This window comes from Podarcis pityusensis (assembly GCF_964106645.2).
Source record: "Podarcis pityusensis genome assembly, chromosome: 7".
NCBI lineage: Eukaryota > Metazoa > Chordata > Lepidosauria > Squamata > Lacertidae > Podarcis > Podarcis pityusensis.
Window position 1 is genome coordinate 21,582,635 of NC_138031.1, and position 24,670 is coordinate 21,607,304.

At 41.9% G+C, this 24,670-nt stretch overlaps 1 protein-coding gene across 10 annotated transcripts in view; it reads right to left on the minus strand.

Annotated features, from left to right (window-relative positions):
- Positions 1 to 6,490: 6,490 nt before the first annotated feature.
- ZFPM2 (zinc finger protein, FOG family member 2) overlaps positions 6,491 to 24,670 on the minus strand; it is a 463,644-nt gene continuing 445,464 nt past the window's right edge. For all 10 annotated transcript variants that reach the window (XM_081012507.1, XM_081012504.1, XM_081012502.1 and 7 more), the window contains 3 exons: positions 12,861 to 13,067; positions 11,365 to 11,589; positions 6,491 to 10,009 (listed from right to left, as the gene is read on the minus strand). In XM_081012507.1, the coding sequence (XP_080868633.1) occupies positions 7,512 to 10,009; positions 11,365 to 11,589; positions 12,861 to 13,067 (2,930 nt within the window). In that variant the 3' untranslated portion in view covers positions 6,491 to 7,511. The remainder of the gene's footprint in view (positions 10,010 to 11,364; positions 11,590 to 12,860; positions 13,068 to 24,670) is intronic.

Below are 24,670 nucleotides of genomic sequence, written 5' to 3' on the forward strand. Positions count from 1 at the left end.
CGTTTCGCCCTAGCAGTCCATAAAGTTGAAGAGCTGCTATTTCTCCTCTGACAGGGCCAATTTATTGGGGTTGGCTGATAGCCCACTCCCTGAGCACAGTTTTCTGGGCTTCCTCAGTAGTCTCGAGCCATTAATGTGACTATTAGTGCTAAATGTAGTTATAGAAACGATTTCTTGGCTTAAGTATAAAGATCTGAATAGCTTAGCTATCAGACAAACAGATCTTCAGAAACCTACAGTATATAAAAATGGGAGGGATGTATAGCAGACATAACTGCTGGCCTCCCTAACCTTGTAATACTAAACCATTGTTTAGTTACTACATGAATGAGCATTGAACTTGTGCATTCCCACCATGCATTCTCCTTCAGTGTGAACTCTCAGTTTGGACTTATTTCCCTTACTCCAGACTTCTGCTAACTGTTCTACCGTCTTTCCTCCTCAGCCACAGCTATCTTTCAAGCCCAATCCTCTGCATATCAAGGGGCTTAAATCTCAGGCAAGTAAGCATTGCATTACAGCCTGAGCCTTTCTGTGTAAACTGACCTTTCACTTCCCTCACAGAAGTTTCACTGTTAGCATTCCATTGTTGGCATGATGTCCCCCCAAAACCTAGAAGTTGTCAGCTGCTTATCCTCAGACTAGTGAGACAGATAGGCAAGTGCTGGCTATTGGTTGTTCTTCAACTGTTTAAAGAAACATTTCTAGTATCCTTTGTAAGATCATTATGTTACAGATACGCTAATGTCCCTTCTGACAGTCGCTCCTCTATTTAGCTCTTCAGTTTGTCACAAAATCACTGGAGGTTAACCTGTTTGCCAGCTCAAACTGACATGTTTAGTGGATGGGGATGGTTTTCAGGAAAAGCTGAAGGGAACACATGACATTGAAGCCACTTCCAAAAACAGAGATATTTCAAAAGGAGTTGTGAGGATTTTACCTCAGGGTAAAGTTCCCTCCTGAGAGTTTGTGTGTGTGCAGTGGATTGGGCAGAAACCACCTGATGTGCTTTTCAATTATAATCATTCTAAATAAATAAATACATCCAGTTTAAAATAAAATTAATATATTAGAGTGGTTTCTAGAAAACCGAAAACCTTCCTGCATGTGTTCTTGCAGTTTTGTTTTTAATAGAAAGTGGCATTAAACAACTTTGCCCAAAAAAAAATCAACAAATTTTGTTGATTTTCACTTTTTGAAATAGGGCAACCCTAATTAAACTGGCCTTTTTAAATCAGTTTATTCTTCATCACATTTGAAGGAAACCAATATTAATAAGCTTGTTCCCTATTTACGTGGGGTGAATATCCACTGAAGAACAGCAGGTGTTTTGTAGTTCAAAGGGAGCAACTATCCCCTTCTCAATTTTTTAAAAGCCCCAATACAACATGTATGTGAAATTTAACTTTGTGAAGGTTTCTTTTACTAGTTTGGCTGGATGATAATTTGCATTGAAGGCTGCAGTCCAAACTCCATTTACCTAGAAGCAAGCCCTGTAATTCACTGGTATTACTTCTGAGTAGACATGGTTAGGATTGCACTGCAAATGGATTACCATTCTTCCCCTCCTCTGTAATAATAAAGCAGCTGTTCATTAAATTCAATCTAGCTGTCATGTTGGTTTTTTATTTTTAAAAATATGCTTATTAGGGTCATGTTACAATATTACATGGCAGACGTGTGTAGCCAACTTTTTATGTTTTAATGAACAGCAGCATCAAGGGGCTGAGAGTTTGCAAAAAGAAACAGTGGGTGAGAGGACTGGTTTCTCCTTTGGCTGTTTTTCAGTGCAAAATCCTCTCCTCATCTGCTTATCCAGTCCATGGGAAAGCATGAGTTTCATATTGCGGCAGAGGAGGGGGTGGAGACTCAGCTGCAAGGGACCATATTAACCAGTCTCTCCGCACTCTTCTGGCATTCAGGTATGAGTCTTCCTGTGGTTTTTTACATTTTAAAAAATAATAATAACCCAGAATATTATTACATCTTTGTCGTGTAACAATTTGGCTCCACCAAAAACGCACACAGAACATCTCATTAGGGTGGTCGGATGCAAAAGATGACACAGCCCCCTGCACGTTTCATAGTCGTGGGATTTCGGCAGGTGTCATGCATGACCAGCGACACCTGGTGGAATTTTCTCTTCCGTTAAATTTGCAGGATCCCGTCCCTTTTCCTCCTTCTCCGTGCCACACTACATCCTGTTCCCTGTGTTTTTGCACTTGGTTTTAATTAATCTGGATTGCAGACCATTCCCTGGTTGCATCCCTACAATAATTAGTGCAGATCAGAATCTCCGCTTCACCTGTTAAGTGTGCTGAAATAATTGTACGTCTTTATCGCTCTTTAACCAGAACTGACTGCAAGAACATTGGGAGGGTTAAAGATGCTAAGATATAACCCATCCGTGTTAATTCCTGCATTTGTATTCCTAGACCAGAGGTGGGGGCCTTTCTTCCATCCATCATGGACAACCTTCTGGGTGCTGCATGGCAGTGGAGGACATGGCCCAGAGGCACAGGTGTGCTGCTGGTTCTTACCTTTGTTCAGCAGTGGAGGTTGGTCCATTATAGCAAATGGATCTCTGCCCCACCACGCTCAGTCTGCCCTCAGCCAGCCCCCCTGCTTGAATGCCTTCCTACTTGTACAAGGACTAGGATGTAGCACTGGTTGCCGGCTTCCTCCTTCTCCTCCTCCGTCTCGAAGTTGCCTCTTGTAGAACTCAGTAAGATGGGATCAAGGCTAGAATTAGCTCCACCAGCCATTGGCTCCTGTTGGCCTCCCTGCCTTTGACCCTATGGGTCCCAGTAGGCACCAGCAACCAATGTTGTAAGACGGGATACATGCCAGTCTAGCAAAAGTCAGAGGTTTCAGCACACACCCAGTTCTCCATCTTCCATGCAAGAGGCATAAGTCACAGTTCAAGGACATATTCCAGACAGCCAAATGCACTCACAGGGAGCGGCTAGCGGGGCATGTGAGAAGTGCAGTCTGCAGAAAGTGGGTAAAGGTGGGAGTGTGGGCTGAAGACCTAGGCAAAGAGGGAAAGAGGGTCGTACTCAGGCCCTGTACCTAGATATTCAGAGAGAGCATCACCAGTTAGTGCTCTTTCTTACCCAGCTTATTTGCAAACTTGACTCTTATGGAATGGAACCATTTTGATGTCTCATGGCTGATTGTCATCCACCAATATGCTTCTTACCGTTGGTACTATATTGGTCCCAGAGAACAACAGACACAAGTCAGTGATGGCACATCTTTTATTGGATTGCCCATTCCCTTGGAGCTAATACAAGCAACTGCTAAAGGAGTTTGGGGTTTTAATAATAATAATAATAATAATACTTTGTTTATACCCTGCCCATCTGGCTGGGTCTCCCCAGCCACTCTGGGCAGCTTCCAACAGAACACTAAAATACAATAACCTATTAAACATTAAAAGCTTCCCTAAACAGGGCTGCCTTCAGGTGTCTTCTAAAAGTTTGGGAGTTATTTTTCTCTTTGACATCTGGTGGGAGGGCGTTCAACAGGGCAGGTGCCACTACCGAGAAGGCCCTCTGCCTGGTTCCCTGTAACTTGGCTTCTTGCAGTGAGGGAACCGCCAGAAGGCCCTCGGTGCTGGACCTCAGTGTCCGGCCAGAACGATGGAGGTGGAGATGGATGGGGAACCAGCAGGAGCCAGGAAAACACTGTTTTTGGCCTGAGGGTTGCGTTCACCTTTGGCCAATCCTCTGGGGGCACCATGGGAGCAATGGGTGTGCCCAAAGGTAGGTGTGCCCAACCCCATACTCACACACATGCACACACAGATCACACACGCATGTTTTTTCCCCATTTTGTCACCCCTGCCAACATCAGTGGACGATTAAGAGGTTGCAGGAATAAGGAAACTGGTTGTAGAAAGTCAAAGATGATGAACAAAGGGACACATTAAGGCAGGACCAAAAATTTTTTGCTAGGGTTTTTCTGAATACCATTTTAACAATTGAAATGGCCACATACAAAACTCATTTCCTGAATGCAATAATTTGAAAGCAAATCCTGTTAGCAAGTAAATCCGACTTGTATCTTTCTCTTTCCCTTGAGAGGAACTAGTTCGTTTTAAATGTGAGGCCTGCACACAATAGCTAACACCTGTCTTTTACAGAAAAAGATTATAAATGTACTACATTTTCTCTTTGTTCTTCTCCCTTAAGAGCTCTTAACTCCATGCCAATATCTCAGTAATCTCATCTTGCTATTAAATATTTGCATACCCAACCTGAAAATGAGAGAGTTAATGGGTGCAGAGAAAAATTGGATATATTCTATCCATTTATAAAATTTCCTATCTGTCCTTGGAGATGTGGAATTCTGGATTAATCACCCTAGAATAGCCATGGGAGCAAAGAATATCATTAGTTTAAAAACTCAGCTGGCTTCACTTATAGAGGATATTGCATGATAAATTTTAAGCTGGTGCTTACACAGTGGCCCAGTGGGAATGGAAAATGTTATTTCCCCCTGAAGCTATTCGTCCATCCTGCACAGCATCAGAGATGTTCACAACTGAGGATAGCAGCTCAAGAATTAAGAACACTTTCCCAAGGGAAATTGCAGTGGGTGGCTTTACACTTTGTTCTTTAAATAGCAGAGTCCAGTTTGCCAGATTGTTGAGAGGCTGAAACAAATTTTCCGCAAAGAAACAATGGGCTTCTTTTAGTTTTCCCTCCAATGCGTGGTTTTCGTACCTGGAACACCTGCTCATATTTCACAAATCCAATTCCTTGTCCTTTAAGCATCATTGGCACGTTACCCCATGCCTGCTCCTGCCCTCTGCTTATGTCCTATGGTATCCTGTAATTCAAATAATAGTTTCCTGTATTGAGGTTCAGGTTATTGTGGCTCATATCTCAGTCCAGGAAGGTGGAATGATGCAAGGTAGGCAGACTTCAGGCCTGCAGAAACTGCCTTGGTTTTTTATTAGATATCCAGGACCCACCCACCAGAGCCTAGTGCAAAATTCATGCCCAGTGAAGAATTAAGGAAGTTGTTCTGATTACCAGAACTGAATGGAGCTTATAGTCCTTCCACACAAAAATTTGCTCCTGGTATCCTAAGCTCTTCATTTCAGCAGTTTAATCTGAACAGGTGAAGGACTTGGGCTATTTAAAAAATGTGTTGGAACGCTTGCTAATCTACAAATCACTCCAATAGATTTGGATCTACATTTTCCCCATTATCCTTCCAGCTGTAACATTATATAACTGAACCTTGTGAATGTAGGGTTGTAGCATGGTTTTGTTTTGTTTCTTAGATAAACTCCACAAATTCACCCGTGTTTCCGTAGGAGGTTTTTAAAGCCATACACAAAGTACCTTATATTGCGGTGCCCCATTTTGTGCTCCTAAACTGTAAAGAAGCTGCCTATTAAAGTCTTGAATACCATAAACCATTTCTAGGTTAATCCAAATTGGGTTAGCAGTCACCATTTCAAGGTGTATGATGGCTACACTTAGAATTCAAGAAACTGGTCTAGGATGGAATAAATTGAACAGTTTATTGAGGTCTGAGGAGAGGAAAGAGTAGTCATAGATCCCAAGGCTTCAGCTGTGGCTCACATGTTGCTGGACTCCAATTCCCATTGGCTGCAACCAGCATGGCCCATGGTCAGGATAGTGGCAGTTGCAACCCAGGCACATCTGGAGGGAGTCAGGTTTCCCACCTCCGCTCCCCACAATAATGAAACTGGAAAATTATTGGTGTGTAATTTGCTAAGGTTATGGTGCTTACGCCACCTATCTCATTATTAACCCCTTGACCGAGTTTGAGCTGAGTTATAGATCCGCCAGGTGTGTGCTCCTGGGTTTGTGGGTGCTCAGTGCACCTGCTGAGCTTTGCATGGATTGGGCTTTAGCAAGGTGGTACAAAAGCAAGCTGATGCAAATTAGGGGGAAGGACCTGTAGCTCACTGGTAGAGCAGCTTTCTAGCATGCAGAAGGTTCTATATTCAATCTCCAGCATCTCTAGGTAGGGCTGGGGGGAAACGTGCTTCCTTAAAATGCTGGGAAGCCACTGCCAACCAGCATGGGCGGAACTGAGCTAGGTTGGCTAAAGGTGTAGCTTGGTATAAGACAACTTCCTATGTTCCCAACACACTATTTATGTCTGTTTTCAGTGATATACTTGAAGTCAACATGGAACTTCAGTATATGTGTCACAACCCTTTCAGTGTGCCTTGGTGAGAACGGAACTCAATTCAGGGAGATGAGTATTTTCTGGGGTCCGCCACTCACTGAGCGAATTGCGTGGCTTAAGTGACTGGGACCAGAAATACTCCTTTCCTGAACAGCTTTAGATTGCTCATCCCCCTCCTTATATGTTGTTTGATGGGATACTGTCATAGGACACAGACCCTCTACAATCGAATGTGTTGTGTTGGTACATTCCACACACCCCAAATGAATATACTAAGAAGCCCTTGCAAATGAATGAATTACTGCCAGAACAGTCCGATGATGTGGAATTTTATTCCATCCATATACATGCATAGTAACAACATTTGTTGAGAAATTATTTCTATCAGAAGTAGAACATTATCTCTGTGATCACCAGTTGCAGTATTGCTACTTTTATATTTAAATATATCTTATAAATGAATTAGATTCATACTTGCAGCATTGAGTTAAGGTTTTCATTTTGACTGTGCCTTTCAAAAGATAAAACTGATAGATATGACCTCATTACTTACAATACTGCTTCCAGTAATTTTTGTTCATTCTTTATAAAGTATTGCATTTAACAGCAAAGGTTTAAAAATCGAGACAGAGATGCATCAGCAAAAGAAAATACAAGTACTATACAAGGGGGGGAATTGCCATCTTCGTTTTAACAGACGTTTCGGGTTAAGAAAGTAGACAGAAACATACTGCTACATACAAATGCAAAGCCTAGTGACTAAGGTACTGTATCTGCTAAAATATAAAGTGCAAATTGAGCCAAATTCTTCTTTTTAATAAAAAAAAATTGAAATTGAAATTTTAAGGCGAACTTTACAGCATAGTTGAAACGTTTTGCAAGTTATATTTTAGCATCTACATATATCTGCAATAGCATATAAGGGGAAAAAATCAGGATACACAGGTGCTTTTGAAGCTATTTCTAAAATGCTTTTCCGTATAGTTTGTGACTATTTTCTTTAAAATCTACTATACAGTGCAAACCATATGTGCTACACAATAACTATACAATAACATTACAAATGACTTTAATATAAAGTTGTTGTTGTTTCTTTTTAAATAAAAAATAAACTACAGCTATGAATACTGCTGGTAAAATAAATTAATTGTTTTGAAAATGGCACCAAGAATACACTTTACTAATGGACTGTAATGGAAGTACACCTTTAAAGTCTTTAACTCAGCAATGATGAATTAAAGCCTGATTGTCCAGAAGTAATACAAACAGCTCTCTTTCAGACTCGTATGGAACAATATGCTAAACACAGGTACCAAAGGTGGGGCCAAATGCTTTCATTTGACGTGTTCTGCTGCGTGTGATGAGCAATAAAACTTCTTATGAGTTATAAAGTTTGATAGGTTGTTGAACTGGATGTCACACAGGCGGCAATACTTTCCACTGGTGGGTGCCTGAGTGGACCCATTCACGCCTTTTGCTATACTAGACAACTGTTCTTCTGCTGCAGGAGTGGTTGGAGAGACGTTTTCATTGGCAGCTAAAACGTTATCAGAGGCCCAAGATGGAGATTTGTGCCCATCTTCATGCTGCTGGGTATTCTGGGAAATGTTCTCTTGCTGAGGGTTTGCCGCAGGCCTTTCCTCCTGTTTCAGTCCGCCGTTCACTATAACCATGCCTCTGTTTTTTGGCAGCAATGGCAGAGACTCTTTCTTCTGGACTGGGCACCCATTGGAGGGGGACTGGCCCTTCAGGGAATCACCTTCTGCATTGGTACTTTGATCTGCATCGTTGTTGTGAACGGCAAGGGAACTAGAAATGTAATCACTTGGCTTTATTCCATAATATGGAGAAAGCTGGTCTGCTCCTTTAGCTTTCTTTATTGCTCCTGGATAAAGGCATTGTGGAAGAAACAAATGTTTGTTTTCTTCCTTTGTAGCAATGAGCTGGGCAGCTTCACTGAAGACCTTAAGTCCTTGAAGAGTTGCTAAGTGCGTAGAAAACAGGTTTCCGTTGGGAGAAGGCTGTTTCGAGCTCCCGTTTTTCTCACATTTGATTATGCTCCGTTCGTAACTGACCTCAGGGCTGTTCCGTTCACTTTCTGGATTTTGAAACACTTTGCCATCAAGCTGCCCCATTTCGTTACGCTGATGCACAGTGACGGGGCAGAAATTCTGCTTATGCGCCAGGTAATTCTCTACCTTGTTAAAACTGATCTTGCATACTGTGCATTCGTGGTAGTCCAGCAACCTTTTGGGGGAAGCAGATGTCCTATCAGACTGGGACAAGCATTTTTTGCTGAGATCGATAGGTACGTCCATCTCCAAGCAAGAAACGGTGGAATGTGGCGTGTCGCACTTTGAGGCCGGGATGCATTTGTTGATGGACAGCGATGTTTCTAAGTGCTTTGAGACTATTCCTGGAAAGATATCGCAGCGTGGGTGGTAGCACTCCCCGAGGCCATCTGTCGGCTCTTGAGAAGATGTGCATGGGTTGGGGAGATTAGCCACTTCAAGAAAACGCTGCTGGACCAGCTGTGGCCTCTGCTCTTGTTCCGGCAGGCACATCTCATACATCTTCCTTCGCTTGCGTGTGCGCATCGTCCTCTGCATGGCAGGCACTTTGTTGGAAGCAGACCTTTTCAAGGGAGGATCATGACGTGTGGCACAATAATACTGCTTGTGGACCATATATGTTTCATGCCTACTGAAGGTAATATTGCAAGCTTCGCACGTGGTTTTGTTGGGATCACTTTCTCCTTCAATTAAAGGAGTAGTCGTTGAGTTCTTGCTATCGGAAGGTTTCCCGTTCATTTTCTCATCACTGTTGGCAGCACTAGCCAGCTTTTTCACCTGGGAGGAGAAGTCCTTTTCATGCCCCTTACTGTTTGGCCCAATCATGTCTAATACAGTGGAGGAGTTGATGCAGGAAGCCTGAAGGAGCTGATTCTCTGGGTCTGAAGTGTGAGGCGTACTACTCAAAATGTTGATAGAATTTTGACCGTTGTTGGGGCTCACAGCCTCCGGCATTTTTTCCGAAACACTGCCAAAATCTGGCGACTTTGCCATTTGCTGCCATCGACTGCTGCAGTAATGCTTTTTGTGCACTAAGTAGTTGTCCAGATTGTTGAATGTTATGTTGCACTCAAAACAGGTAGCTCCTTTTGGCATGAGCGGACTGTAAATGACGGGGGGATAATTGTTACTTCCGTGCCTCAGTCTTCGGTGGACCAACTCGGACATTTTGGCTAAGATCTCAGAGGCCTGAGGAACGACAGTGATGTCCTGGGGGAAAGCGAACTGAGAAAGAAAAGGTCCCATTGGAAAAGAAGGACCCAGGTTAGGCTGGACTGGGGACGAGGCAAGCCTTGGGCTAGATGGCTCAGATTTTATTTTTGTGTAGGAAAAGCTTTGCTTATTTGTGACAGGCTGTGTTTCTGGCCTCTGATTTGGAAGGAAAAGGGGAGTCTTTTTTTCACATTTGTCGAGCTCGGTGTCAGAACTTGCATCCTTTGTCTGCATTGTCTTTTGGCTTTGGGAGCCGTCATTCCTGTTCAGCAGATCTGCGGTTGCCTGCAAAGTCTCTTCGTTGCCACTTGGAGAGTGTTCAGTATCACTTTCTCTCTGAAGTTTGTTGCCAGAGACGTGTAGATCTTGGTGCTGCTGCAGCTCCCTCTGAGTTTGGAAGCCAAAATGGCAGTGTGTGCATCGAAAGGCAGCTTGAGTGAGATGTGAGAACAGGTGCTGATGGAAGTTAATCACAGAGTCTGCGGTGTAGTTGCAAACTGTACATTTCAGGCTAGAACCGGAGGGAAGAAACTCTTCCATTTTTACTCCTGCGAAAGGGGTAAGAACAAAAAAACAAAACCAACAAGTTAATTTGAGTCTTTTGTCTGCCAGAATATGTTTAACAGAAAGCAATTACAAATCCTTATAAGCTTACTTCTGAATTTTATAATGCACACTTCACATTCCCAGGGCAGTTACAAAAGTGTGTGTGTGTGTGTGTGTGTGTGTGTATAGATAGATAGATAGATAGATAGATAGATAGATAGATGATAGATATGAATAAGATGTGAGTGTCTTAGTAAGTGCTTACTAAGCTAGTCATAGCAGGTTACCCATGGGCCTTTTCTGCTAGCCAGGCTGAATAAGACAGAAGAACACCTAGAAGAGCATTGCTAGATGGCACTCAGTGGCTATATTTCCTTTGCTGCCATCACAACCACAGGACATTCTTGAAGCTGGACTTTTACCTATATTTGGCCAGATTCACACAGAGTTTTCCACTACCTGCATTCAGGCTGCGTTATTGCCCCCAGTAAGATGAACAGGCTGTGTCTTGTGGGAGAAGGCTTGAGAGCAATCATGGCAACCACCCAAGCCATGTCTGCATCATATAAACCAATTAGGGTTTCAAGAGCAGTGTTGGCCATGCCAACAGAAAACTCCCTAAGGACTCTTATGATGAATCCCTTAAATTCCATCACATACATCCTGTCACCCAGGGGCTCACAATCCTGATATGTCCACCACCCCAACAGCAGAGAGAAGCAGCAGATGAAAGCCTAAACCTAAGTAGAATTTTTTTTGGCCATGACACGTGGACCACAGAAATTACCCACTCCCAAATCACCCATATGCTGGTCAGTGCAGAACACTATGTGGTGGCTGGCCATGTGGAGACATTCTGTGACCATGAGTCACACCAGGACAAAGGACATTCAGCATGGACTTTTGAGACCCTTTCCCCTTCATCCCAGACTCTAAGCCTGGCAGTCTTCAAGGCAAGGTCCGACCCCACCTTTATCAGCCTTATGGGGATAATAGCATGATGCTATGCAAACAGCTTATCTCAATGACAGCACCAGTCCCAGGACTACCATTTAGTTAAGGCTTAAGTTCTGACATTCATATCACCTAACAAGCACCCGTCATATCATGAATGGCTTTTGCCTCGTCTGATCTTCCCATTTAGTTCAGAAAAAGGTAGGACAGTTTTGATACTTTAATATCTTAAACAGAACAGGTGATTACTGCAGCATAAGCCAGTAATCACTGAGTTGAGTGCTTGTGGCTTCACCTTTTTTACAACTTCTCATGGGCATGTTGCTAAAAAGGAGGAAAAAAAGAATTAAGTTTGAAATGTCTTAAGGAAAGCTGACTCCAGTGGAGCAAATATTTCACTTACCACTGTGAGAATTCAGATGAATTTCCAGGGCCCTTGCGTTAGAGAAGCTTTTGGTGCACTGTGGAAAAGGGCAGATGCTGGATATCTGCTGAACGCTGTCGTCATTCTCCTCCGAAAGCTGAGCTCCTTCCCGTTGCCTCCCGCTGCAGTAGTACATGAGGTGAGCTTGCAGATTTCTCTCGCTCCGATACCAAATGCCACAAGATTTGCAGGGGAATATGTCCTCTACAAGGGAGGGGGTAAAACAAACCAGGTGTGAGTAAGCCATAGTTTCCTCCTGCCGACAAGCCTTAGTCCAACAAGTTTAAGCTGCCTGATCTTCTTATTTTAAAAGTACCCATTTAACAGCAGGGTGGCAGCATAGTGCATGATTAATAAACAACACAGAACAGCTCAAAGGAAACCAGGTGCGAGAAGTAATTCCTCACCCCCTCTTTTGTTTTGTTGTAAATTCTGGGTCTGGGCATCAATACGAAATATACACAGCTCACTTATCTAACAATTATCTTTCATGTTCTCTGCAGTTGGAGTCAAGAAAACAGGTACGCAGCCTGTGTGTATTATACATTCATGTATTTTCTTTCCCTCTCCCCTGGTAGCCAGATTAGGGAACCATTCAAGTGGAACCTCAATCAGAAAATATTGTGTAAAATTTTTCCCAAGGAAACAAACAAACAAACAAACAAACAAACAAACAGGTCATTGGCTGTGAGAACGGTAGAATTTAGTTGAAGAACTTAATCCTCCATTGACGGGAGGGGGTCGAAGATTAAAAGCAGGAACTTACCACACACACAAACCTAGCATGCCAAGGAAAAGGCTAAGCCAAGATCCTTTCACCGATATCTGGTTTTCTAAGCAGAGGGAGTGATTTATTTGGAAGAGCATTCAATCATAAAGCACACCTGCCAGCGCAATGCGGCCCAAATCCAGGATGCCATCTTCTGGGTCCACACTCCCAGGGGAGTCATGTGACCCACACAAGATCACAGCCCCCAAAAAGCGCTTTTGGGGGGCAGTGCTCTTGTGTGGCGCCCCAAAATGTGAGGTTTCTTTTGGTGCCAAGCCCTCCAAAAGTGCAGCCTGAAATTGCAAGAGATCGCAGCAGTCATTTTGGCTGCTGTTCTCTCACAAGAAAAAATGGGATGTCACATTTTTTCTGGGGCAGATGATTCTGCAATCTCATCTTCAGAAATACAGCTTAGGACAGCGGTAGCCAATGGTGTGCCCTCTAGATGTTATTGGACTCCAGCTCCCATCATTCTTAACTATGCTGGCTGAGGCTGATGGGAGTTGGCATCCAGAAACATGGCACCACATTGGCCCACCCATGGTCTAGGAACCTGGTAATCTGTGTTTTTTCCTGGCTTGAAAGCCTATGCTGGTGAATTCAGAGAAATCCTAAGCCCAACAGATAGGTGTTGTTAATGTGATGTGGTAAGCATACAGCAATGTTTAAATAATGGTTTAGATATAAATTGTACTAGAGCACTCACTATTGACGATAGCTGTAGGCAAAATGGATGCCATAGCGGCTTGTTGAGGGAGCAATTGTATCGAGTCCAACAATCGAGCAGGATACATCCCCTCGGTAAGAGTCATCTGACTGGCAGCTTGTAGCCTTGAGTCAAAATCCACAACAAAGGCAATGAGCTCTTCACCCTCGGCAATGGCTTTTGTCGTCGTGCACCAAAGCTGGCCTCCTGTGCAGAAAACATACACAAAGACAGAAATGCTTAAGGGGCAAACGTTATATTGTGCAGCACCGTGTTCTGCTTAGGGGAGCTGCATTTTGCTGGGGAAAGATGGAAACCCTTTGCCTTTAAGGCTCTCTTTCTGTTTTTACGGGAGTGTTGTGCCATGCTTTGAGGCAGCCATGCTGAAAACATCGCCAGAAGCTGCACAAGCGATACCGCAAATGAATGGTAGGCAACACCTCTTTAACTCTTCTGCAATCCATTGTCTCAAACGCAGCGCTACGTCTTGAAGAAAGTGGACATTCCTAGAATGTCAGTATAAATATATATTTGTTTTCATTGGTTGCTATCCAGATTTTTTGTTCAACTTCCTCTCCATTCCACAAATCATATTGCTATCTGTATACGCATGTATTAAGTAAAATATTCGTGCATTCCAAGGGACAATCCATAAGCAAACAAATAATACCCCAATGCAAAACATGGTTCAGATACCCTCATAAAGTCATGTTTAATGCTTGCTGGGATTTGCTGCCATCTGTCTCCAGGGGGGAATCCTTTATGCAATAATATACATGCATCATTGCACTGGCTGTCCCAATGCCCACTGAACTTCCTGTTCAGATATGCCAAAGATGTGTTTCATAAAGTCCTATTCAAACAGTGGAGCTTGGCTTAAAAGGAAAACTTTCTTCAAAGAGTGAGATATACTATAGCTCTGTGCTGCAAGTGTCACATGGGAAAGCATTAAAAAGAAAATTAACTATGCAAGTAATGCACTAATGTATTGAATGTGATAGTGAATGCTCATTTATTTAACATGTTTAGACAGGCAGAGCACTTATATTTGTGTTATCTCTACTCTCAGGCCTAGATACATATCCAGTACAGTTATGGCTAAAATAATGTCACATACTTTACATGTTATAAAGCTTTTTCTGTTATAGGTTTTGTATATATAGCAAAAGCTATATGCTGTATTAATTAGGCAAGAAAAAAGGCACACACATACAAACACAACCGGGTACCCATTTTGATAAGTAATATTGCTGTGTTTATCTTTCAGCATAACTGCCTTTTCAACTACACTTCATTCCCCCCCCCCTCCTCAAAGAGATTACAGTTTTAAAACAACTTGTTGCAAAAATCTGGTGGAAGAGATAACAACAGTGTATGATATGCAACAGCTAAATAGAAGAATTAGGACATTGTTTTGGAGGAATCTTGGACAATTAATTAATCCAGTCCTATTAGCTTTCAAAGATGAGAAAACAAAACAGCATCACTCACAATATGTTTGAGAGGGGGAAACCAAGGCAGGGCTTCTAGACCACAAAGTGATGCAGAAGTTTCAAAGCAGAAAAAACTTTTCTCACATTCACTCTTTGCTAGGAATGCAGCAGGATTTGGCCACAACTACTGGAACCAAATGTATTATGGCCATTATAATCCAAAGATTTTGAGCACTCCAAGTACCGAAAGCTACTTTCACAGTGGCAATTTATTGCTGGGGGTGGGGGTGAGGAGCCAAATTCTTAGGGAAGTCTTGAAAGGAGAAAAAATAATGCAGAATAAGAAAATGCTGACAATTTAGTTACTTCGAATCATTTACTGTAATTGTTGAATTATTATGTTTCTTTCATGCACGGAATACACACAACCCTGAATAAGGACAAAAACATGCTCTATGAAGCCCTGAACATTTACAGCACGGGTATTAAGTTTTCAAATTATTCCCCTAAAATAAGTTATGTTTCCATATTGATGCTAAGCAGTTTATACTGTTGGTGAAGAATTTCATCAAGTGGTACAAGTCCGGGTCTCAAGAGAAAGGCTATACACCAGTGCTAACACAGGCTGAACGCTCCGTCACAGTGTGAATTTTCAGTTTATTTTTAATTTTTTGTTTTAATCAAAAGAACACACACACACACACGATAGACAATAGGAGGCTCCTGTATACCTCTTTTGTAGTATGTTTTCTTGCCTGGCTGCTCAATGATGGTCTGTATGGAGCTACAATTTGACATACTGTGCTGGGTGCTTCATAGAATCATCGAGGACCTACCTATTACTTGGGTTTATTTATTTATTTACATTAAATTTGTACACCGCCCTATGCCCACCCGCAGATCTCAGGGCAGCCCACAACATAATTCTACCCTCCTTGAGTTAGGATCCTTCTTTTATTTGGTGCTTTCCATCTGCCCAGCATTTTGTCATTATTTCGAAAACCAGGCATCGGGGCTGGAGTTGGCATCTCCTGTGCATTTAAACAATCTGAAACAACGAGATAGGAAGCAGCAACTCTGATTCTTATTCTATAGGTTCTCTTCCTGTCATCCCCCCCCCCCCCATACACACACTTGTGCCCCTCCTGTATTTCTGCTTTAGTCATCAAGTGGGAAATGAGGGTGGGGAAGGAACAGGTGGAATGGAGTGGGGGGAAGAAACAGCTGCTGCTTTTATTGCTTCAAAGGGCATGATCTCAGAGTAGGCACTGGCAGTCTAAACTTGAGGCAGTAATTAATGCAGTTTGCATCACATGGAAGTGCTATATTTGGATACCATTCTTTTCTCTTCCTCCCACTTTGTTTTCTTTTTACCCCTTTGGTGTTCCACCAGTGTGACTACCACCTTTTCAGAATAAACAACTTTTTAAAAAATCTGTACAAAAGGTGGCCCAGCCTGCCTGTTTTCTGTAATGTTTATGAGCTGGGCTCTTGTGGAAACAGATCTGGTTCCTAACAGGAAGCTTTTAAACGACCCTCATAATTGCTGTCAGAGCTGCAGCAAATTTGTACTGTAAATTCTGAAAGTAAAGAACAGAGTCACAGTTCAAATTTGATTTTATTTTTTTTAATGGAAATTCATGCTTCTGTTACAATCAGTTGCCTTAAATATCTCTGAATCTTGCCAATGTTTCCACATTCTTTTTTTATTATTTATGGAATCAGTGCCTGCAGAATGTCATGCAGACTTTTGCCGATAAACTCTAATTAAGATTAAAACAAGTCCATTGGAAAAGATCCCATCATTTGCAAACATGATAAACGAAAGAAGCACTCCCTACTTGTCAACTGGAACCATTCAATAGTCTAACAGTTACTAGGCTATAACACTGACAAATGTTTGATTATATTGTATGGCCTTACCTATAAGGTACTGTATAAGAAAAATGTATCTCATGTAAAAGCACATAACTTCAGCTCTGCTAGCTGAAATCCATGGCTCCTCACAATGGCAAAAACTCTGGTTAATAACTATACAATGCACTGCAAAAAAACAAAACAATCTATGAGATGCACTATGATTGATGCAGATTTCTTTTTTTGGTAACAAGAAAATTCAAGCAGGAAAGAGCTGTAAACCACAGAACTATACGTGGGCTCTTCAAAATAGGAACCTGGCTCAGCATAATATATAGATGTGGGAAATGGAGGCAATGAAACCCTTACTCAAGAGATCGAGAAATTTGCACATTCTGATCCAAAACACATTAGAAAAGGACAGCTTAGATCACACTGTGGCCTGGTTGCTTCTCGAACTGCAAGTATGGGCATAGCTCCATGTGGCTAGCGGTTTGTGTGAAGCAACACTACACAGTTCTGCAGCAGTTTCAACCTTTGTGATGCAGCACAGTTCAAAGGGGTGCAACTACATGACAAAACGCAAAAGGATTGTCATTTCAGGGTTCAGTCCAGTGTCTGAACTGGCAGATAAGATGTACTCATTGGTCTTCATTTTCACATCTTGTGCCCAGTTCAGAGGCTTCTCTTACAGGGATGGGAGGTGCATTTTGCACAAGAAAAGGTTTTCCCCATGACATCTAAGTTGGGTCCATCTTGCCTGTACAACCATCACGCAAGGCTGTCCCCAACACTGGACTCCACAAGGAAGGCTGCTTGAACAGCAACACGTGCAAAACTGTGTGTGGAAAAAAGTACGGATCAGAAGTATTCTGGTCGCAGTCACTGTAACTGGCAAGGGCGATGTAGCAAACATGGTTACAAATAAAAACAAGAACCTATTCTGACAATGCCTCCTCCCTCATTTGCAATTAATTCCTACAGATAATTTATTGAAACAATTCACCTGCATTTGCAATTTTGATACTATTTGCTTGCTTTAAGAGCAATCCAAAATGCAAGGACTGCATACAGTCATTGCTTTTAAAAGAGCATTCCCTGCTGTCTCCAGTTGGGAAGTTTCCCTTCAAAATCAGTAGTGCCATATGGCTTCCGATTAGTCCGTCTATTGCTTTTATCAGCACCGGCATTCCAGGGGGAATTGCTAAAAATAGTCTAACTTTCCTCCTAAGACAAAGGCAGTGGCAAAATACAAGACAGACCCGCTTTCCCGGAATTCGGGTATCTTAGAGACAGAGTCAGTTCTGGATCTCTTCTGTCTTGATGGTTGTATGAATTCACACTCCACCCTATTGCACAAACCGTGCTTTGATATGCTACTTGAAATGGGACTCTTGCCATGTGGGCATACGATATATAGATGCTTACCAAGAAAAAGTTGCTCTTGAAATTCTGTTTGGTTGATATTCATTCTCAGCAAACAGCCTACTGCGCAACCAAGTTATGCAGATTCCTCCCTCCTCCCTTCTGCTTCTAATTTGTGTGTGTAATGCCTTCGACTGTCACTGCGGTAGAAGCAGAAGTGTCCATTTCCTGTGTACATATGTTTTTGTGAAGGAGGGTCAGAAGAGTATCGGAGCTCATTGAATCGACAACTTGCATTAGTCTACAGACTTAAAATGACACCCAGGCACAGCCAGACTCACTGCAATCTGAATTAATAGCTTCTATTTTGTGAAAAATGTTTTTTTTAAAGCAGCCCTGAGAATAATATGTTTATTTGCATTCGTGCCTTTTTAAGTATTTAAAGGGAATTCACAAACCTACAATCAGATATTTCCCATGGGGAGGTGAGTGCCTTCTCTCGACTAGCTAGAACAATGTCCCTGTGCCAAAGAACATCCCAGTTAATACCTACTAGGTGCGAGTCCGGATCGCCAGGTTTTGACATTAACAGAGAGCGTATATCTATATGTAGCCACACTGTTTAATAAGGAGGGGAAAAAATATAATAAATTCAAATCCAATACTGTTGAAATTCTTGACAGTAGAGTAGTGCAAGGAATAGAACTTATAAATTATGTGTGCCCCTTTTTTGAAAAATGCTTTGGAGGTTTCTTTGTGCATTTGCAAATACAGTAGGAATATGAGGTATTGTGTGGTTCCTTCTGCACAGTACCTGATAAAAGAATAAAGAGCTTTGACATATTCTTAAAACAATAGAGGAATTAAAGAGAAACAATGGGCCAGCTGCTTCATTAATACAATCAAAAGGGAGCCCAGCGCGGAGGAGTCCAGATAATTAAGCACTACTCTTTTAGACCTTCTTTCTATAATAAAATTGCTTAAAAATTTATTAACTACTTCACAGTTGTTAGATAGATCTGTGCACTTGTTTATTTGGGTTGATTAATGCCTTTTCAGTATTCTCCAACATGCCAACTCATGGTTTATACAAGTTTTTGAATAAAATAATGTAAGGAAAAAAACGATAGGGATCTGCACCATACACAGCAATAAATCAAAGGCATTTTGTGAAGAGTCTTTCCTGTTGCTAAACAATTCTCAACATTTTTCACTTGTATATGTACCTCCTAAATATTCCATGGGACATCTGTTCCCCCCTCCTCCATATATTTATCTGAATGGCCCATTCACATAGAGGATATCAGCAACAGTTCATGTAAATTCACACTTCTATGAAATTAATGGAGAGGGTTTCCTGTATTACATTAGGATTAATGAGATGATATCCCATAATTTCCCAGTAATTTTTCCTTGTTTACAATCAAATGATGTTGTCAAATGATACTCAACCTCTAATCTTAGCTCCTGCATATACAAAGTCTACCACCTTTTAGTGGCAGGCAATGTAGAAACTGGTATGATTACGCTCTGTCCAGCACAGCGCCATTTGTCTCTCACATGCCCAATGACAAATCCAATATATTTATTAGTATACTGTAATGGAAATATTATTATTACGCATGTGTGAAGCAAGATGAAAAGGACCACACAACATAGTATTGTAGAATGGATTCACTCTTACTGTGCTGATCACCTTTGAGGTAGAAAAACTCCATTTTTATTCTTCGCACTATAAATACTCAACCATGCATTCACACATTAAGAGAACAAGCTGCCTTTTCTTATTTTTTGTGTGGATGTGGGCTCTTCTGTGCTACCAGTTTTCATGTCTGTAGCAAGGCAGTCAAGCAGGCACACTGGGCCTCAAAACCAGTAAGATGCTTGCTTGCATGCAAGGGACTGGGTGCAGGCCATCAGGGACTAAGCTTGTTTCCTGAACAGAAAGTCCTCCAAACAACATCTCAAGTGTTACTCACATAGACATGGTTGGTGCAAGTTTGAACAGCAATATGACATGTAGTGCTACAATTCAGCAAAGGTAAACAAAACAGCCATGGCATGTTCAGAACTCTCACACATGCTTCTCTGGATCATGACCTTGATTTTTTTTACAAGAAGAGAGAGAATAGAATTAATTCAGTAATCCGTTTTTTTCAAACAGTCGCACGTGGCTAAGAAAACACAAAAGTCTTGTATTTGTCATTTTACAAGTTCTTTATTTGGATACAAAGGGTTGCCTGTTGAAAAAGGTACGTCTTACCACTGCCCAGAAACCCTTCGTGCATAATACTGAAAAGTAGCTTGACAAAATGAGTGGAAGTTGCCCGTCGCTAAAGAGGAACCAAAGTATCTTGCCACGTGTCTTCTAACCTAGTTGGCAGGCTATCTTTTATGATTATAAGGATTTGAGTCTGTGTCTTTCATGTGAGTGCTGGAGTGTAGTAATTAATGTAAAGTTCCACTAGATAGAGACATAAACTACATCAGTGCTCAGAAGAAGGGAATAAAGAATTTGCAGGGGGGGAAATAATGTGATAAATTTTATTTGCCTTTCCCCCTTGATTGAGCTGTCACAGCTTATTTACCACAGGGGGAGATAGTTAAACTCGTATTCTTAGAAGTTCTGTGCATCTTAAGAGGCTTATAGGTTTCCTTCTGGGACCTTAGTTCAAATCCTGAGCTAATCGGAGTCAATACACATCTTTCTATTAGGAGGTTGTAAAAATAAAATAAAATAAAGTCTGGTGTGAAATCTCTCCTAGAGGACCAGTGTCCAGACTACAAAACTATTAAATATTTGGCACAAATATCAACCTTTGCTTTTAAGCAGCTGAATTCAAGGGGTGAAATCCTCCTAGGTCTTCCAAATTTAGGCCTCCTGGTTGGGATTTAAGTGACCTTGTTCTGCAAACAGTCAGAAGATGTAGCTTCTTCATTTATCTAACTCAGGGTTGGCCCTCCAGATGTTGTTAGACTCCAATTCCCATCAGCCCCAGCCAGCATGGCCAATGGCCAAAGATCATGGGGACAGTAGTCCGGCAGCTACAGCTTCCCCACCCCTGATACAACAACTATGCTGAAGGAAGTGTTTCTCATGACATCCTTGGGCTGGGTTGGCATGATTTCTTGCAAGTGTGGATTAAATAGCAACTGCTGGGGTTTAGAACTCAGGTTCCAGGCACTTTGATAACCAAATACTTGGATTGCTTTTATATAGGTGTGCCCAAAGTGTCCACATTTGTCATTACACCTGTGTTGTTGTTTAGTCGTTTAGTCGTGTCCAACTCTTCGTGACCCCATGGACCAGAGCACGCCAGGCACTCCTGTCTTCCACTGCCTCCCGCAGTTTGGTCAAACTCATGCTGGTAGCTTCGAGAACACTGCCCAACCATCTCGGCCTCTGTTGTCCCCTTCTTGTGCCCTTCATCTTTCCCAACATCAGGGTCTTTTCCAGGGAGTCTTCTCTTCTCATGAGGTGGCCAAAGTACTGGAGTCTCAGCTTCAGGATCTGTCGTTCCAGTGAGCACTCAGGGCTGATTTCCTTAAGAATGGATAGGTTTGATCTTCTTGCAGTCCATGGGACTCTCAAGAGACCTGTACACCTGTACCCTCTTCCATATTGGAAATACATTTTTTACAGTGCCTGGAAGGAAAACGTCACTAAATGTGCCCTTGGGTTGGCCCATGCATTTAAACAAAGACAGCAAAGGAATCTACATTTATAAAAATAAGCATGGAAGCACTTAGGAACATGGGAGGTTTCCATGCATGCCATAGATCTTTCCTGTGCAAGAATTAATTAGATTGAAACAAATGTTTTTTGCACCAATCAGGCGTTTTCTACTTAAAACTGTAAGTTATAAGCCTCTGATGTGAAGAAAGGGATGCCTCTCTCGTCAGATTTTGTGCAGCACCAAGCAGATTTGGCATCATTCTTCCTCCACCATCTCCTGAAACAACCTTTATTACAATGAACAGCATACACTAAGCCAGTGTCTCCCAAACTTGAGTTTCCAGCTGTTTTTGGACTACAGTTCCCATCATCACTGACCACTGGTCCTGCTAGCTAGGGATGATGGGAGTTGTAGTCCAAAAACACCTGGAGACCCAAGTTTGGGAAACACTGCACTAAGCAATCTACAGGTGCACAGGGGCTGCCTAGCTGAATCCCTGCATGGTCAGCAGGATTTGTAAATGACCAAGGAAAATGTGTTTGCATACCCCCTTCAGGCAAGCTGTCAGAAATCAGGCTGCAGCTGATAAACTGATTATAAAGCCGCTTAAGACTTTGCTTGTAAACAGAAGCATTTATCAACTAATAATTTGCAATAAACTGACGTAACTCCCAGCTGAGCCCCAAACTGTCTCTACCATCTGCCTATTAAAATGCCATTCTTCATCACGATGCAGGAGCAGACGGGGGAAAATCTCTAGCAACTATGTAAGATACTGGCATGTTACGAATAATCCGTGCAACGATCCGATCTGATTATAACTAATAGGTGCTATAGTATATACCTTTAACTTCCCTTGCTGGATGGTATTTATTTCCTGAGTACAAAACATGCTTCTTAAGGGAGAAAAACAACAACATTGTAGTCCTCTCATCATATCAACATTTCTCTTTTAGTCACTCTGCAGGAATGTTCTCATAGAAGCTGCCTTCAAGGACAAGTTTGAAAAGAAAGTTCCCCATTTTTCAGACTGTTTGTTTGCTTTAGCATTCTCCATATATTTGCCTCTGAGCCATGCATATGTTCCAGTTGGATGCCACTAAACTATTTTGCATGGGAAACTACTGCTATAAGTTTATGGCAAACTGAATCAAACTATAATGCCCTCTGTGAAGTTTGGCCCACTTTTAAAACTGAAACAGAAAATGTGTCAGTTTCAATGCCACTGAATCTGGTTTAAAAAAAAAAATCACTGACGCAAATACATTTGGGTAGTCTAATAATCTCTTAGCTGTTTTTAATCATCTGCAAGTCACAGCAGTTTTGACAGGTGTTGCACAGTTGGACCAGGAGACATCCCAATGTCAAACATGCCTTCCTTTGTAGTGTCTGAAAGGTACAGCAAGCGTCAGGAACCACGGTGCACAACCAAGTTGTGGGGGAGGCTCATTCCCTACAAATATTTATTAATTTCAAATCATCAAAAATTTTGGGTGGCAGAATATTTATTTATTTATTTATTTCATTTACACCCCTTCAAGGAGCTCGAGGTGATGCACATGCTTCCATTTTATCATCACAACAGCCCTGTGCGGTAGGTTCGGCTGAGAGACAGCGACTGGCCCATGGTCACCCAGTTGACTTCATGGCTGAAAGGGGATTTGAATAATTGAACTTTCTCTCTGCTGGTTCCTCTCCCGTCAAGGTTTGGGCTTTGGACATGTCTGCCTCAACGGCATGGATGTGAAATTTTATGGGGCTGGGAGCAACAGGTAAGGGAAGGGGGTTTGGGCAGGAGGAGGGGGGAATAATTGGCGGAAGAGGTTAATTAAGGGTTTCAGGCATTCAAGGAAGGCTCCCATAGGCAAACACTTTTCTTCAAATGTGTGCGCTAGCCTTGATCCTGTGAACCGCCATCTCCTTCCCTCCCCATCCTTCTTGTGGGGTGTGGGTGTTGTTGTTATTTCCCTCTGTTCCAAAACTCACTCTTCTGTTTCACAACTATTTTATATTACAATTTAAATGTATTTCTGGCAACCTAATGTAATACCGTGTAACAGAAATAGCAAAACGGCATGGCTACAATTTTGGTGAACTTAAGTATACAGGATCCAGAATTCCCTGCACCGTCTGCTTCAAATAATTCATTCTTTTTCATGTCCCAAGGGTATTATTTCAGGAGTTTATATTCCAGGCTTTCTGTACAACATTTCAGGCAGGCAGTGAGCATCGGTAAAGGCAGTTCTGCCTTGAACAGATACCTCAAAGGGTCAGCTCTTGTTCCACGGGGGGACAGTGTGAATGCAGCCATTCATTCTGATGAGCCACAATGGAATTTTACGAACTGTTAAGTGTACACATGTGTGTCTTTGAAGCTGTACAAGGTATTATTACCCTGTGTGCTGCATGCTGCCTGTGTCCATCAAATCCTTTAATTTATGCTTCCTGAAGTTCAAGTTTTCTTTACAGGGGGAGGGAAAGTGAGGAGGAAATTGGCATCCATATGGAAACAGAGGTGCTGAAAAGAAGCAATGTTTTTTTAGCATGACAGTGAGGTGGTTTCCTCCCCCTCCCCCCTTTTTTTCTTTTCTAGCCTTATAGATAGCATAAATTAATCAATGATTTGCGTTTGCTGGTGCTATAGCTCTCCAACATGGAGCAAATCCCTGCCAAAAACACAGTTTGTCCCATGTGCAGCAAAACCAGCCAGATGGTACAGGGGAGGGCTTATTTCTCCTTACATTAACTTTTCAAAGATAAAGCATTTGATAGCCGCACAAAAAATAGCAGTTAAGCTGTCAGAACTAAGTCATCAACTTCTTTAACTTCCAAAATTGCAGGATGTCTGGAAATACAGTTTGGGGTCTGTAGACTGGTGGAGATATAATCTCCCAAATTACTCTCTGACCAGTTGCTTTGTTTGTTTGTTTTAACACCCCCCCACCTCCCGAAACGGTGTGAGGATTAAGTTGTTAAATGAAAATAATACATTGCTTTGATAGGCTAATAAGCATAATTTGATTTTTGCTCTTTTCCTTATAATCAATTTGCATATATTCAGAGTTTAGCAAGGACTTTCAAGCAGTCAACATCGGGGGAAATGCTCTCCGTTTATAACACAACAACCAACATTTGGAGAGAGAAAAATAACCGGATTGCCTGCAGATGGCATCCTATGCATATCATGAGTGCTTCTGGTATGAAAACGGAGAGAGAAGCTATTATTTATTTAATTTAACACTACACTGAACGTTTACTTTGTTGCCCATACAGTTGATAAAAGTGAGAGATTTCAGAGTCTAATTAAGCACTCTTGCAGATCCTTCTGTACTAAAAAAAATCATAAATCCCAGGGCTGATTACTTGTTTGTTTGCTTTACTAGCACATTTAATCAAAATGAATCTCAACTACAAGCCTCAAGATTCCAGCAGGATAACATGTCAGCCTTAAACTCATTTACTTGGAAGTAAGTTGCAG